At 47.2% G+C, this 16,033-nt stretch overlaps 1 protein-coding gene across 1 annotated transcript in view; it reads left to right on the top strand.

Annotated features, from left to right (window-relative positions):
• The window catches only part of PITPNM2 (phosphatidylinositol transfer protein, membrane associated 2), a 163,713-nt gene that overhangs the window by 43,257 nt on the left and 104,423 nt on the right, over positions 1 to 16,033 (top strand). Inside the window, exons 3-4 of the mRNA XM_015417664.1 lie at positions 1,537 to 1,658; positions 14,264 to 14,497. Of these exons, the coding sequence (XP_015273150.1) occupies positions 1,537 to 1,658; positions 14,264 to 14,497 (356 nt within the window). The remainder of the gene's footprint in view (positions 1 to 1,536; positions 1,659 to 14,263; positions 14,498 to 16,033) is intronic.

The following is a 16,033-nucleotide window of genomic DNA, read 5'->3' as shown; positions in this document are numbered from 1 at the left end:
TTATTTATTTATTTATACTTTCAATTTGTACCCCGCTCACCCCCGAAGGGCTCTGAGCGGCTTACACGGTGCATGGTGCAGAGACCTATGCAGAAACCCTAACTATGGCCACAGTACGTCTGGGGTGGGGGGAGCCCTACCAGGTGTAGGATCTGGGAAGGCCAAGTATGAATCCCCACTCTGTGACGGAAGCTCACCGGGTGACCTTGGGCTGGCCAGTCTCTAGGGTTGTCAACCTCCAGCTGGTGGCTGGAGGTCTCCTGCTTTTACAAATGATCTCCAGATAACACAGTTTTGTTCACCTGGAGAAAATGGCCACTTTGGAAGATCGACTCTTATGCCCCATTGAAATCCCTCCCCTCCTCAAGCCTCACCCTCAGGCTCCATCCCAAAACTCTTCAGGTATTTCCCAGCCCCTAGCTGGCAACCCTACCCGTCTCTCTCAACCTGGCCTAACTCACAGGGACGTTGTGAGGGTAAAAGGAGGAGGGGAGAACGATGCTGAAAGCCCCTTTGGATCCCCATTTTGGGTAAAAATATATAAGCAAGTAAATATGACTGGGAGCTCTTCTGCATTCTCATTTTCGTCACTGGCATGTCCATGTTCTTTGAAGCCATAGGGACACACAAGTGACAAAAATTAGAATGTGGAAGAGCCCTAGGTCTGGTGAGATCCATCACAAAGGTAGCTGTGTTGGGAGATTATTTTGTGTGAGGCAGGAAGAAGTCCAACATGTGTCAGTGGGAAATCCCATTTCTTCTTTGGGACCCCACTTTTAAAAAACAAATAAACAAACCCTCTAAACTAAAGAACTTGAGTTTTAAACTATTGGTGTCCAGGTGATAAACTGGTACCTCTAAATCAGCATTTTGAATAGGGATGGGCACGAATCAGCTCAAGATTAGAACTAAAGTTTGTGATGAATTTTGGCTTGGAGCCATGTAAACCCCTGCTTTCCATTTCCTTCCACTCACCGTTTTTCACATGGAGCAGAAAGCAGGGTTTAAATTGCTCTGAGCCATTTAACTGCCAGCTTTCTGTTCACCACTGCTTTTGGCAAGGAGCAAAAAGCAGGGGGTTAAATGGCTCCGAGCCATTTAAACCCCTGCTTTCTGCTCCATGCCAAAAGTAGCAGCAAGCAGAAAGCAGGGGTCACAAACCTATACGAACCAGTTAGATTCACAAACCAGCCTCCTGGTTCGTATTGGTTTGTGGTTCACCCACGAACCGAATTGCAAAAATGTGGTTCCTACCCATCCCTAATTTTTGAGCATGCCTGATTTTTGCCAAATTTGCAAAAAGTTGGCATTTCCTCTTTATAAAAACAGTATGTCAGTACATTCTGTGTTACTGTGTAAGTTCTTGAGGCTTTTTGCTTCAGCACCGGAAAGCAGCTGTACCTATAACATGCTGGGTAAATGGATTTCTTTCTCTCTCTCTCTCTCTCTCTCTTTTTTTAAAAAAGGAAGTACTCTGATGTGATTCTTTCTAAGCCGGCTTTAGGCTGAGTTTCCCTGTTGTGCTTTCTTTCTCAGGTACACATGCCCATTTGTGGAGAAATTCTCTATTGATATTGAAACCTATTACATAACCGACTCAGGAGAGCAACCCAACGTGTTCAACCTTTCCCCTGCAGAGAAAAGGCAGACTGTTCTCGGTGAGGATCGCTTTCTCCATACTACTGTTGTATATGCACATGGGTGTGTCTTTGAGTGTCTATAAGCCTGACCTTTTATGACCTTACCAGAGCTCAGAAGCTAAGCAGGGTCGGCCCCCGGTTAGTATTTGGATGGGAGACCACCAAGGAAAGCCCAGGGTCGCTACGCGGAGGCAGGCAATGGCGAAACAACTCTGGGCATCGCTTGCCTTGAAAACCATACGGGGTGGCCATAAGTCAGCTGTGACTTGACCCCCCCCACACACACACACGTTCTTGTTACTATTATTCATTAACATGACAATCACGTGCATGGTGCTTTGCGGAACAGAAGATGACAAGGCCTTTACCCAGAGAACTTAGAACCTACAACGTGAAACGAGGGGGCCTAATTCAGATCGGGATCGCAACACGCACGGAAAGGGAGCTTTCCTTTTGCCCCACCCCCTGGGCTGCTTGCCCCAACCGGAAGTGCATGTACTAAAGCCTGCGGGCACCACAGCAGCCACCAACACCTTCCTTGGCGTCCGTCAAGTATTTTAGGGTGTGGTCACGCACGCCAGATAAAATGGGGGGGGGGGGGATCAGACGCAACTGCGGGTGAGTCGGGGTTTTTTTTTTTGCGCCGCTTGTTTCCCATGCGCTTAAATGAGGAATCAATGAATCGCACCACCGCACCGAGGGCCCGCTGTGGAGTATGCAATGATGTGCATACTGCAAGGGGGGGGGAAGCAGGGCTATTTTGGGACAGGAATGCACAGGAACGGAGTTCCGGCTGGCTTCAGAGTTGGCCACGCCCACTACTGAGCGTACCGCGCGCCAGAGGGGCCTGCTGATCCGCCACCGGAAGACCGCGAGGAGAAGGAGGAAGTGAGTTATGCTAATGAGTTATGCTAATGAGCCCCTGCACCTCTTTTTCTACTAAATGACCCCTGGGTAAAACCAAATGCAGCTTTGTCATAGAGACGTTGCGGTGAAAGCTCAAAGTTTGGAAAATGCACACACACACACACACACACACACACGCGCTGAAAACTCCAAGTCTGCCAGATGCCCCAAACTGGATACATCACTGTTTTCCCCCAGACAATGTGTTGACAAACATATTTATGTGGCTGTCATCGCTCACTGATGAAGGACTTCTGGGTGTTCACGAGATTTGTTTGCAGTTGTCAAAATGCGTATCGGGACTTCGGCACGTGGACAGAAGGCGCTTAAGCCTCCCCTACAGCACTCTTTTGCTGACCTGAAATAGCCCTATCAGCTTCAACTGGGAAACTTAACATAGAGAATTCCATAGAGGGCACTGTTCCCTCTAAGCTGAGTTAGTGTGAGCTAGCTCACAGTTTTTTAGCCTCTGGCTCACACATTTTTGTCTTAGCTCAGGAAGGATGGCTCCAGAGCAAGCTAATTTATGCAGCAGGCAAATAACTTGCTCACAACTTTAATGCCAGTAGCTCACAAAGTAGAATTTTCGCTCACGAGACTCCGCAGCTTAGAGGGAACATTGGTAGAGGGGTCCCAAAATTTTTAAGCCCGTGGACATCTTTGGGATTCTGACATAGCATGGTAGAAACCCCCATGAAACGGCTGCCACAGGAGATGGGGCCAGCCACCAAATGGCTGCCACAGCTTAGCTTCAGTCACACATGGTGGCAGTTGCTGCCAAAGCAGTGTTTTTAAAAATCTGCACAGCCAATTGGAAGAACGAAAATGCCCCCATGGTACAGGCATGGTTCCAGAAGTTATGGGACCAGTATACCATGGAAAGCATCATGGACAAACACATATCTGATTCCAAATATCCACCTAGCTCCCTCTTTAATGCAAAATGGTTCCCAATACTTGAATTTCTATCAAAAGAAGAATACATACCCCAATCATGGAAGAAGTATCATGGATGGATATAAAAAAGCTACCTTCCACAGATCACACTCTACAAACACTCCACGATAACACCACACTCTGGCACACCATCTCAACATTTGTTACAAGCTATTCAAAGTGTGTATAAAAAGCACCAGATTTGTTTAGAATAATCACTAGTCACTGTTCGAGTTTTGTTCATAAGTTAAGATTCTCTTCATGGTCAACGCTACAAAACAACACACCAACAAAAATTAAAGTTGTATTGTTACCATTTACCATTTATATTCATGTTGTTTTATATACTGAAATAATTTCTTAAATACTTGTTTTTTCTACTATATCACTATTTTTCGCTAATAATTTTTTTAAAAAAATATCCAGTGGCCAATCGGAAGCCTTGCTCAGCAAAAGCCCCACCCACTCTCTAAGGCTGTGATCATACGCACAATTAGACTAGGGCTCCCAACTCCCCCGGTAGGGCGGAAATCTCCCGCCCCGGAGGCTCCGTTTCCCGACGCCGGGGAATCGGGGCCCGGGGGAAACGCCGGGGAATCGGGGCCCGGAAGTGATGTCGCACGCTGGGGGCGGGGCCACGCCATTTGAGGGGAAAACTCTTTGTTTTCCCCTCAAATGGCGTGGCCCCGCCCCCAGCGTGCGACATCACTTCCGGGCCCCGATTCCCCGGCGTTTCCCCCGGGCCCCGATTCCCCGGCGTCGGGAAACGGAGCCTCCGGGGCGGGAGATTTCCGCCCTACCGGGGGAGTTGGGAGCCCTAGTCTAATTGTGCGTATGATCACAGCCTTAGAGAGTGGGTGGGGCTTTTGCTGAGCAAGGCTTCCGATTGGCCACTGGATATTTTTTTAAAAAAATTATTAGCGAAAAATAGTGATATAGTAGAAAAAACAAGTATTTAAGAAATTATTTCAGTATATAAAACAACATGAATATAAATGGTAAATGGTAACAATACAACTTTAATTTTTGTTGGTGTGTTGTTTTGTAGCGTTGACCATGAAGAGAATCTTAACTTATGAACAAAACTCGAACAGTGACTAGTGATTATTCTAAACAAATCTGGTGCTTTTTATACACACTTTGAATAGCTTGTAACAAATGTTGAGATGGTGTGCCAGAGTGTGGTGTTATCGTGGAGTGTTTGTAGAGTGTGATCTGTGGAAGGTAGCTTTTTTATATCCATCCATGATACTTCTTCCATGATTGGGGTATGTATTCTTCTTTTGATAGAAATTCAAGTATTGGGAACCATTTTGCATTAAAGAGGGAGCTAGGTGGATATTTGGAATCAGATATGTGTTTGTCCATGATGCTTTCCATGGTATACTGGTCCCATAACTTCTGGAACCATGCCTGTACCATGGGGGCATTTTCGTTCTTCCAATTGGCTGTGCAGATTTTTAAAAACACTGCTTTGGCAGCAACTGCCACCATGTGTGACTGAAGCTAAGCTGTGGCAGCCATTTGGTGGCTGGCCCCATCTCCTGTGGCAGCCGTTTCATGGGGGTTTCTACCATGCTATGTCAGAATCCCAAAGATGTCCACGGGCTTAAAAATTTTGGGACCCCTCTACCAATGTTCCCTCTAAGCTGCGGAGTCTCGTGAGCGAAAATTCTACTTTGTGAGCTACTGGCATTAAAGTTGTGAGCAAGTTATTTGCCTGCTGCATAAATTAGCTTGCTCTGGAGCCATCCTTCCTGAGCTAAGACAAAAATGTGTGAGCCAGAGGCTAAAAAACTGTGAGCTAGCTCACACTAACTCAGCTTAGAGGGAACAGTGCCCTCTATGGAATTCTCTATGTTAAGTTTCCCAGTTGAAGCTGATAGGGCTATTTCAGGTCAGCAAAAGAGTGCTGTAGGGGAGGCTTAAGCGCCTTCTGTCCACGTGCCGAAGTCCCGATACGCATTTTGACAACTGCAAACAAATCTCGTGAACACCCAGAAGTCCTTCATCAGTGAGCGATGACAGCCACATAAATATGTTTGTCAACACATTGTCTGGGGGAAAACAGTGATGTATCCAGTTTGGGGCATCTGGCAGACTTGGAGTTTTCAGCGCGTGTGTGTGTGTGTGTGTGTGTGTGTGCATTTTCCAAACTTTGAGCTTTCACCGCAACGTCTCTATGACAAAGCTGCATTTGGTTTTACCCAGGGGTCATTTAGTAGAAAAAGAGGTGCAGGGGCTCATTAGCATAACTCATTAGCATAACTTATTTGCATATGCTACACACCCTGACATCACCGGAAGTGTGTCAGAAGGCAACACCCACCGCTCAGGCTCCACTGGACTGTTTTGGATTGATAGCTATTGGGGGACGTGGGAATGTGCAGATCTGCCCTCGCAGAGGAGGGAGAGCTTGTACCTGAATAAAACTTGGCCTTAAAGGTGCCACTGGACTGTTTTGGACCGGGGGGGCGGGGGGGGGCTCTGCAACTTCCCTGGCTGCTTCTTGCTCTGACTGAGAGCTGCTGGGAGCAGGGGGTGGGGCTTGTTGCATGTGCCCACCCCCTGGGCTCTTTACTGCCGGAGCTCTGCTCCTGTGCGCTCCTGCAGGAAACGACCCCTGGTTTTACCAGGATAATTAGTACCATCTTGAGTATTAGGATATATTCTTTGTCCATCGGGGGTGGGGGATTTGAGTTTCATCTGTGGGACCCGTTAAGGACTGCTTCCTGGAGTGCCAAGAAAGGTTTGTGTGTGGGGGGGTGTTTGCCAGGTTTTGCTCCAAGGCCTGGACCTGGAGGAGATGGGGGGAGGCGCACATGGGCACCAGTGGCAGCAGATGGTTTAATTAGTTCTGCAGGCAGCCTGTGCTGCCTCTTGCTGGCCCAGACTGAGAGGAAGTACTCCAGCCAGTGATGTCAGCAAGCTGCGCGTCTGGCTTGTTTTGGCTTCCGTGACTTCAATATTTGGGAGCAAAGGGCCAACAGGCTTTCTTGGGGGTTGGCAAAATTGAGTCTCTCCCCCCCCCCCCCTGATCTCTCAAGTATATCCAAATGAGTCCCCGGAACTATTTTAGTCTCATGGAAGGGCTTGCACGCAATGTTTTGTTAAGCTTGGGCCAGTTTTTTTTAAACAGCCCCTCAAGTGCTGAATGGAACATGGTTTTAGAAGGGCTTCTCGGTTTTGAAATAATTTGGTGGTCGGCATGGGGAACTGCTTTTATAAATACACCGGTCTGCAACCCACCCACCCCGCACCTTCATGGAACTAGGAGCATGGTTTTTAGCTTAAGGCCCAAGAGTTCTTCTTTTTTAAAATAAAGTTTTATTAGTTTATATATAGAAAGGGCGAAGAAGGGAAAAGAAAGAATACAGAGTTATTTATTTTCAACACTTTTTTATTGAAGTATTAAAAATGCATACAACTGTTAAAGTAAGATAAAACCACTTCAATTTTAACAAAAAATTTTTGTTGTTGTTCAGTCGCACAGTCGAGTCCGACTCTTCGCGACCCCATGGACAATCTCCCGCCAGGCTCTCCTGTCTTCCGCCGTCCTCCGAAGTTGGCTCAATTTCATGTTCGTTGCATCGCTGACACTGTCTAACCATCTCATCCTTTGCCGTCCCCGTCTTCTTTGACCTTCAATCTTTCCCAGCATCAGGGTCTTTTCCAGTGAGTGCTCCCTTCTCATTTGGTGGCCAAAGTATTTGAGCTTCAGTTTCATTATCTGGCCTTCCAGGGAACAGTCAGGGTTGATTTCTTTGAGGATTGACTGATTTGTTCTTCTTGCAGTCCAAGGGACTCTCAAGAGTCTTCTCCAGCACCATAGTTCAAAAGAATCTATTCTTCGGCGCTCGGCCTTCCTTATAGTCCAACTCTCACAGCCATACATGACTACTGGGAATACCATTGCTTTGACCATGCGGACTTTTGTTGGCAGGGTGATGTCTCTACTTTTTATCATGCTGTTTAGGTTCGCCATCGCTTTCCTCCCAAGGTTAAGCACACACGAATTTGTTTTAGACAAATGTACATGCATTTCTTGCTTTTATGCTGCAATCCTACTTACTTCTGAGTAAACGTGCACAGGGTCTAATTTAAAATGCGTTTAACATCACTTCCAGTGCTAAAGCATCCCTGTAAGCCTTGCCATGTGTGTTTCCATGGAAGGGAATTCCAGTGTGTACAATGAAATTTATCTAAAGTTCATAGGTTTGCAGCCTAGAGCTATTTAATAGGGGGAAAGTCCTGTTCAGTTAAATGGGCCCTACTTTTTAGTGGAGCCTTTTATGTGAATTTCATCTGAAGAAGCCACATACGAGGGGCCCATTTATCACAGAAGGTGAACCATAAATCCTAAATGAAAACTAATTAAACACAACTGAATAAATAAGACGGAACACATTCACTAGTTACATTTTGCAGAAAATAGAACAATCATTTGAGCTATGTTAAAATTCATCTGCAGGGGGAAATGCTTTGCAGCAATGAAGCTCACTTTCCACAGTGCCACTGTTCAGGGCCTGGTGCCACTCCTAATCTAAATCTGTAGTTGCTTCCAAGGTCAGGACACACTGGAGTTCCCAGGAAATGAGATGCAGGTGATGGTGCAGAGGCCCAGTTAGTCCTCAGTACTGCTAATTGTTCATCAACAACTAAGGAATCACTCCAGCACACCTGCAAGGAATTATGGAAATAGGCTGCAGCATGGTGTTGTGGTTAAGAGCGGTGGACTCTAATCTGGAGAACCATGTTTGAGTCCCCACTCCTCCACATGAAGCTTGCTGGGTGTCTTTGCATGGAACGCTCCCTTGATTTCTCCAACTTTCTTGAAGAGATCTCTAGTCCTTCCCATTCTATTGTTTTCTTCTATTACTTTGCACTGTTCATTCAGGAAGGCCTCCTTATCTCTCCTTGCTGTTCTCTGGAAATCTGCGTTCAGTTGGGTAAATCTTTCCTTTTCGCCTTTGCCTTACAACTGTTAAAGTAAGATAAAACCACTTCAATTTTAACAAAAATTAGCTAGTACTAATAACAACATAATCTATACATCAATCATCAAGAACAAATATATAATCAACATTTAACTAAACTCAATATTGTACTGGATATCATTATATTTCGGAGAAGAAGATTCTTTAACAATAAATCAGGTAAATATTAAGCTTTGACCAACCTTTTAACACTACTTTTCACTGTGTAGATTATTGACCTATTATAATTTAATCTTATCTGTAATAGGATATAACCTCATGTCCCTATTAAGACATATTCTACCTTTCGACTTCCTTCAGAGCCAGTCAATATATTTCTTCCAAGAAGAATACAGAGTTATATATATAAAAAAGCCAATGTGACATTTCTGCATGCAAATCTTCTCATAAAAGTTTCACGACTGTTATATCCATCTTCCTTATTGTTCTTCATTTAGTCTTAGTTTCTCAGTACTTATGCTTTAACCAGTCATAGAACACTCACCCTGGTCCCATAAATTCTTCTTCCATTTTTCGATGAGTTGATAACGAGATGAGTTGATAACGAAGATTATGGGATGGGTTGATAACGAAGATTATGGGATGTGCTGAAATGGACAGATTGACAAATATACTAAAAGGAAGGCCCAATAGTTCTATACAGGCTTCCCAAGTACTCACCGTGATTCGGCGGGGGACACAGACGTCTTCGCAGGATCATTCCCGCGGGGACAACAGATGCGCCGCACCATGCCGTCGCCAGGAAGTGACTCCGGGCGACGCTCTGGCAATGGGGCTGGAAACTTGATGGTACCATCGAGTTTCCAGCCCCATTGCCAGAGCGTCGCCCAGCGTCACTTCCTGGCGACGGCACGGTGTGTTACAGGGAGGAATGGTCCGGCCGGGGAGCATGTTTCCCCCGCCTGATCGCAGTAAGTACTTGGGAACCCTAGTTCTATAGCTTGAAATGGTTTCAGTGTTGGAGCACAGAAACGACAGTGTGACCAATGAACCGATTCACATGGCCTCTTCAATATGGTATAGTGTGGGGAGCCAACTACAGATTGCTGACTTTTTTGGGGGGGAGTTAACAACTGGTCTTGCACATGCTTGGATAAAACGTTGAGACTCACGGCTCTTGAGATCAGTCCGTGTCAGTGCACTGCATCCATCTTCGGGGTGGCGGAGAGTTCTGGGGACTAGCATTTCTGGAAATGTGCTTCCCCCAAACTAGTCATTTGTGGGGCACTTTTCACCTCTGAAAGCGACCCTCCAAATTGGCTTTGACTAAGAGCAATCCTATGATCAAAAGAGTTTCCAGTTCTTATTAGTCTTCACAAAGGCCCTTTGAGGCGGTTTGCTGCTTTGAAGCCAAGGCACTGGGGAGAAGAGGAAAGAGACTTGTTCTAGGCCACTTGGGTGGCTCTGTCACTGAGTTCAGTTTGAATCAGGGTCCAAGGCTATCTCCACCCTAAATGACACTGGCTAAAAAGACCCACCCATATGGGAATGGTGTTCCTACACACTCCTGAGTGGTGTGACATTACACCACAGGAAGCCACATGCATGCTGCTGGGTTTGTAATTGAAGACAGGAGGACCTTAGTCAGGGTTTTGTGTGCTCCAGCCTTTTTAAAAATATGTATATATATATTTGCAAAGGCTCCTCAAACTATTAATGTAAACACGTGAAACTGCCTTATACTGGGATCAGACCCTCAGTCCATCAAGGTCAGCATTGTCTACTCAGACTGGCAGCTGCTCCCCAGGGTCTCAGGAAGAGGTCTTTCGCATCACCTGCTACCTGGTCCTTTTAGCTGGGTGTGCTGGGGATTGAACCTGGGACCTTCTGTGTGCCAAGCAGATGCTCTACCACTGAACCACAGCCCTTCACCATTTAGTTATAGCCAGGGGTCATTTCCTGCGGGAGCGCACAGGAGCGGAGCTCCGGCAGTAAGGAGCCCAGGGGGCGGGCACATGCAACAAGCCCCGCCCCCTGCTCCCAGCAGCCCTCAGTCAGAGCAAGAAGCAGCCAGGTAAGCTGCAGAGCCCCCCCCCCCGCCTTCAGGTACAAGCTCTCCCTCCTCTGTGAGGGCAGAACTGCACGTTCCCCCCCCCCATAGCTAGCAATCCAAAACAGTCCAGTGGAGCCAGAAGGTGTTGCCTTCTGACACACTTCCGGTGATGTAAGAGGGTGTGGCATATGGAAATAAGTTATGCTAATAAGTTATGCTAATGAGCGCCTGCACCTCTTTTTCTACGAAATGACCCCTGGTTATAGCCCAGTTCTGCTACCCATATACATTCTGTATATCAAGCAGATTAGCACACTTCACCCTCCGAGCTTGCAGCATTTCTTCTACTCCTTATATTATTCTGCTTTGTCCAGTCATGGACCTCAGCAAAGTGTAGCCCCCCCCTTAGCTGAAATTCCAACCTCTTACTACTCCTCTGGCTTCTGGGGTTTCATCAGACATTGCCCCGTCCTTTCAGGTCGATCAGATACGTTGCTTCAACCATGAGCTCTAGGAACCTGCTTTTGTTTTCAAATGAAAACGGAGATCAGTAAGCTACTAACCGTGTCATTCACGGGGGCACCAGCCTTCCCGTATCTACAACAGAGCGGGGAAGCCGTGATATCAGCCGCCGGCCTCAGAGCCAGAGGAACAGAACCTCTAACGCTGGCACACAGAGATCTTGTAACTCATTTCAAAAGGCACCTGGTTAACACCAGCTGAGCGGCAATGCTTGCTTCATGCATGGAGTACAGATGGTGGCGACGGGCGGGTATCTCTGCACCGGGGAGCCTAAAGACCACTTAATTCTCTGCGAAAACGGAACAGAGATGTTTAAAAAGCCTTCAGCCTAAGATTTAAATGCCTCCTGGTTCCAGTTCCTGCATACAGGCTTATTTTAAGGGAGCCATTAATTAGTTCTGCTCCATTTGCCCAGGCCCCCTCCCCCCCCGCATTGTGAAGTGTGTGTCGAATAACTCTCTGAGCTAAGAGAATGAGAGAATGCTGGCTGCCAGGAAGCCGTGGCGAGGAATGAGCAGACAAAGCCCCTCTGTGTACCCTGCCGCTTAGGCCAGCCAAGGGGTGGGTCAGGGGCTGAGGTAGAAAATGCATATAAGACTCCTGAGACCAATCAAGGTGGGTCGGCATGTTATTCTGTCCATGGCAGTAGAAAAGAGCAAGAGTCCAGGAGCACCCTAAAGGGCGATCCTGCGTTGGCTTTCCCCGCCCTTGTTTTACCAAACCCACCTTGGAACGGAAATTCCCCTCTGCATTGCATGCTGCTTTCACTTCCTTTGAGCATCGGATTTTTATGGTACCCTCTACCCTGCATGCCGCTTTCACTTTCTTTGTTCATTGGGTTTTATAGTACCTTCTGCATAGATTTATGGCCGCTCAGGGGTGACTTCGCAGTCAGTACGGTGTTGCCCCGGGCAGGGGTCATTTTGTAGAAAAAGTGGTGCAGGAACTCATTAGCATCACTTATTTGCATAGGCCACACCCCCTGACATCACCGGAAGTGTGTCAGAAGGCAACACCCACCGCGGCCCCCGGTGGTTTTTTGGGTTTCCCTGTTTTGGGGGGGGGGGGGGAAACGTGCAGATCTGTCCTTGCAGAGGAGGGACAGCTTGTACCTGAATAAAACTTGGTCTTAAAGGTGCCACTGGACTGTTTTGGACTGGAGGGGGGCTCTGCAACTTACCTGGCTGCTTCTTGCTCTGACGGAGGGCTGCTGGGAGCAGGGGGTGGGGCTTGTAGCATGTGCCCGCCCCCTGGGCTCTTTACTGCCGGAGCTCCGCTCCTGTGCGCTCCTGCAGGAAATGACCCCTGGCCCCGGGGTATCTGAATGTGCTTTTGAGCTGCACCTTTTCCTCGGTGTTGAGACAATGTGGAATGAAGGCCAGATGCAGAATTGCCCAGAGACGAACAAAATTTGTGGCAGGGTAGGAGCTTTCGTGAGTCACTGCTCACTTCTTCAGTGACTCACAAGTGTTCCTCCCCTGCCACAAATTTTGTTAGTCTTTAAGGTGCTGCTGGACTCTCGCTCTTTTCTTCTCCTGAGACAAGATCCAGCAAAAAGTTATCCCGAGGAAGCCTTACAGAAATGGATGGGAGCTACTTTGGGCTTGTGCAGTTCTCGTTCATTTCGCTAGGCTTTGCTCTTGTCTCATTGCTCAGATATCTGCCTCATATTAATGTCCAGGTTCAAAGGCCACTTTGTGAGAGCCACTTTGGTGTAGAGGTTAAGTGCGCGGACTCTAATCTGGGAGAACCGGGTTTGATTCCCCACTCCTCCACTTGCACCTGCTGGATGACCTTGGGCAAGCCGTAGTTCTGATAAGAGCTGTTCTTGAAAAAGAGCAGTTTCTGTCAGAGCTCTCTCAGCCCCACCTACCCCTCAAGGTGTCTGTTGTCGGGAGGGGAAGGGAAACGAGATTGTAAGCCGCTCTGAGACTCCCTTGGGTAGTGAAGGGCAGGGTATAAATCCAGTCTCCTCTTCTTCTTTGCTGGGGAGCAGCGCAGGGTGGTCTGTTGCCTTCAGGTTCTGGTTCCGGACTCCCCAGAAGCATCTGCCTGGAAACAGGATGCTGAGTTGGATGGGCTTTAATCGGATCCAGCAAGGCAATTCTTGTGCTGGTTAAAAAGCTCTCCTGTGCTAATACCGTTTGCTGAGGTTGACCAGACATGCCTTCCTTGATGGCCTTCTCCGAGGCATTTGGATACTGGTCGCTGGACCTTTGGTCCAATTTACCAGGTCTTTTTTTAGGTCTTCCCCACCTAAGACAAGCAGCTATACCTTCCTATGGCAGAACCACTTCTGGACATGGGGCTGATATCTTGTTTTGGGGTGGCTGCTTGTACTTGCCTAAGCCCTGCAGGGCTTTTTTTTTTTTTTAAAGAGGTGTTGGAATGCTCCCTCTAAGCTGTGGAGTCTCGTGAGCAAAAATTCTACTTTGTGTGAGTTACCGGCATTAAAGTTGTGAGCAGGCGCTTTGGCTACTGCACAAATTAGTTTGTTCTGGAGCCCTCCTTCCCGAGCGAAGACAAAAATGTGCGAGGCGGAGGCTAAAAACTGTGAGCTGGCTCACACTAACTCAGCTTAGAGGGAACACTGGCTAAAGGTCTCAGGAGGAAAAATTAAGTTTTCAGTCTGTATACTGAAAACTCATGAATTTTTGCACTTTTTTTTTTTTTTTAAGGATTTTGTCGAAGAGGTTCCGGAACGCCATTCCCGCACATTCCCCCAGACAAAAGCCCTGGCCTTACTACCCACAGACCATTCTGGGTACATGTCTAGAGAGCTGTGGCTCGTAAGCGGGAGCCGCGATCGAATTTGCATTCCTCGCAGGTTTCATCCGCTTAATCTTCGTACTGTAACAGTTCCTGTGGAACCCTACTTTGGATTTATCTGTGTTCTGTGGCAGCGCTTGAAGTAATGAGAGATTGATATTGCAATGGCCCATTTAGTTCTGCTGGAATGTAGCATTGTTCTGACGAGATGCTGCGGTCAGATGTGACAGAGAGCATTCGTCTTTGTGTGAAAATACCATCCCTGAGTGGAGGTTCTGTTTATGGCTGCTGGAGAGAAAGTAAACACGGGGCCTCGCATAAAGAGCGTGAATATCAGATGCTTGCATCTGCCTCGTAAGAGACTGAGTGGCTATTGTGTTCCTGTAATTTCCAGAATAAAACCACACTTTGGAAGAGTGTTTTGATGTTTAGGGTTTAACTTTTTACTGTTTGTGGGGGTTTTTTTAAAAAAAAAACACCCTGGTTTCTTCTGTATTCAGATCCCATTGACATTGTTAAAGATCCCATCCCCCCGCACGAATACAAGTCCGAAGAGGATCCCAGGCTGTATCAATCGGTGAAGACTAAAAGAGGGCCTCTGTCGGAAGACTGGATCAAAGACCACAAGAACAACCCCGGCAGATACCCTATCATGTGCGCATACAAGCTGTGCAAAGTAGAGTTTAGATACTGGGGGATGCAGTCTAAAATCGAGCGCTTCATCCACGACGTTGGTGAGTATTTCCACCTTGTCCCCTCTCCTGGGTGTAGGTAGTGTGCCATGGTGGGCGTTTGTCCCTGGCTCAGCCAGTCAGACATTCCCCAAAGGCCCTGAGAGGCTGGCCCAAAGAACGGCCCTTCCTACCAGAGAGTAGTGTGAAGCACACTGGTAAGGCTCGGCCTTGTATCCCAGGACTGCATTCAGAGGTTATGATAAAGCCGAAGCAAGCCTTGGGAGTCTGCAGTCTTGCAGAATTTCTCTAATTACCACTGGACTTGAATTTTTTTTACCTTGCACCTAGTTCAGGAATGGAAGAGTTCCCAATCTGACAGAATGCAAGACTCTGGTGTCAGACTCCGGCATTTGACTAAACTGTGCCTGCTGTATTTCAACCCGATATATTCTGCTTGCTCTCTTTGTGTAACCTCTTTGTATAACCCGATATGTTTTGCCCGCTTATCGCTGCCCTCGCCTGCCAAGGGGGGGGGGAGTGTCTGTAGTAAACTGTAGTAATTTAGGGAGGCTAGCTTTGGTAACTTTCCTATGAAGCCTCAGGACATCTTTCACACGAGAAATGTCCTTGAAGTAAAGTCTGTGCTTGGCTACATAATGACCATAATGACCCTTAGGTGGATTTGTTGCACGTTGTCTACTATGGAAGTATCACTGTGGATCAGTGGATCTTTGTAATCAGAAGTTCTTTTAAAACAAGCAATAGGTTTATGTTCACAACCAGAGATACCTTCTAATATATTCCAGTTCCATTTAATGCTCTGACCATTATAGAGTTGAATGAAATAACTGCAGAACAACCGGTCAAGGACGGCTTTTCTGCTGGTTTGGAGGAGTTCTCATCTAATTTTTGCAAGAGCTCTTCTCTTGTTTGCAAACCAGTATTAAAATAAAAATGTGGTTTGGAACTGCAGTCGGCAATGGGGGGGGGTTTTGTCAGGAATGTTGACGTTTTCCATTTCCAAGCGGCATGTGGAGGAAGAGGGAGCGGGGAGGTGGGGTGCACAAGCCCAGCTCTTCAGAGGAGGCGTATTCAGATGCTAACAAACCCCATGGCGTTGTGGTTACGTCAAAATGCAGCTGTAGGCCACAGATCCAGAGTCTCAGGGACAGACTTTGTAGAAGGAGGTCCCTGGAATTCCAGGCCCAGGAGGCAGAGTTAAAAATGTCTGTTGGACACACATGTCTCTGCAAGATTTGTAGTGTGCGTGTGGGATTGACGAAGGAACAACAGCAAAATGAGTCTTTGGTTCTGGGAGGAGAAATCCACATGGGAAATGAACGCTGCAATAGTGAGGGTTGGAAGTAAACTGGAACATGGCAAGGGAACAACGTTTGAGTCCCAGTAGCACCCAGTAGACTCAAAGTTTGATTCCCAGTAGTTCTCTCAAGGGCAGTTCTCAAGAGAGCTCTCTCAGCCCCACCTACCTCACAGGGTGTCTGTTGTGGGGAGGGGAAGGGAAAGGAGTTTGTAAGCTGCTCTGAGATTCCTTTGGGTAGTGAACGGTGGGGTATAAATCCAATCTCCTCCTCATCT

Source organism: Gekko japonicus, unplaced genomic scaffold (assembly GCF_001447785.1).
Source record: "Gekko japonicus isolate JY-2015 unplaced genomic scaffold, Gekko_japonicus_V1.1 scaffold64, whole genome shotgun sequence".
Taxonomy (NCBI): domain Eukaryota; kingdom Metazoa; phylum Chordata; class Lepidosauria; order Squamata; family Gekkonidae; genus Gekko; species Gekko japonicus.
Note: the sequence above shows the minus strand (reverse complement) of the source record. Positions and strands in the feature narration are given on the sequence as shown.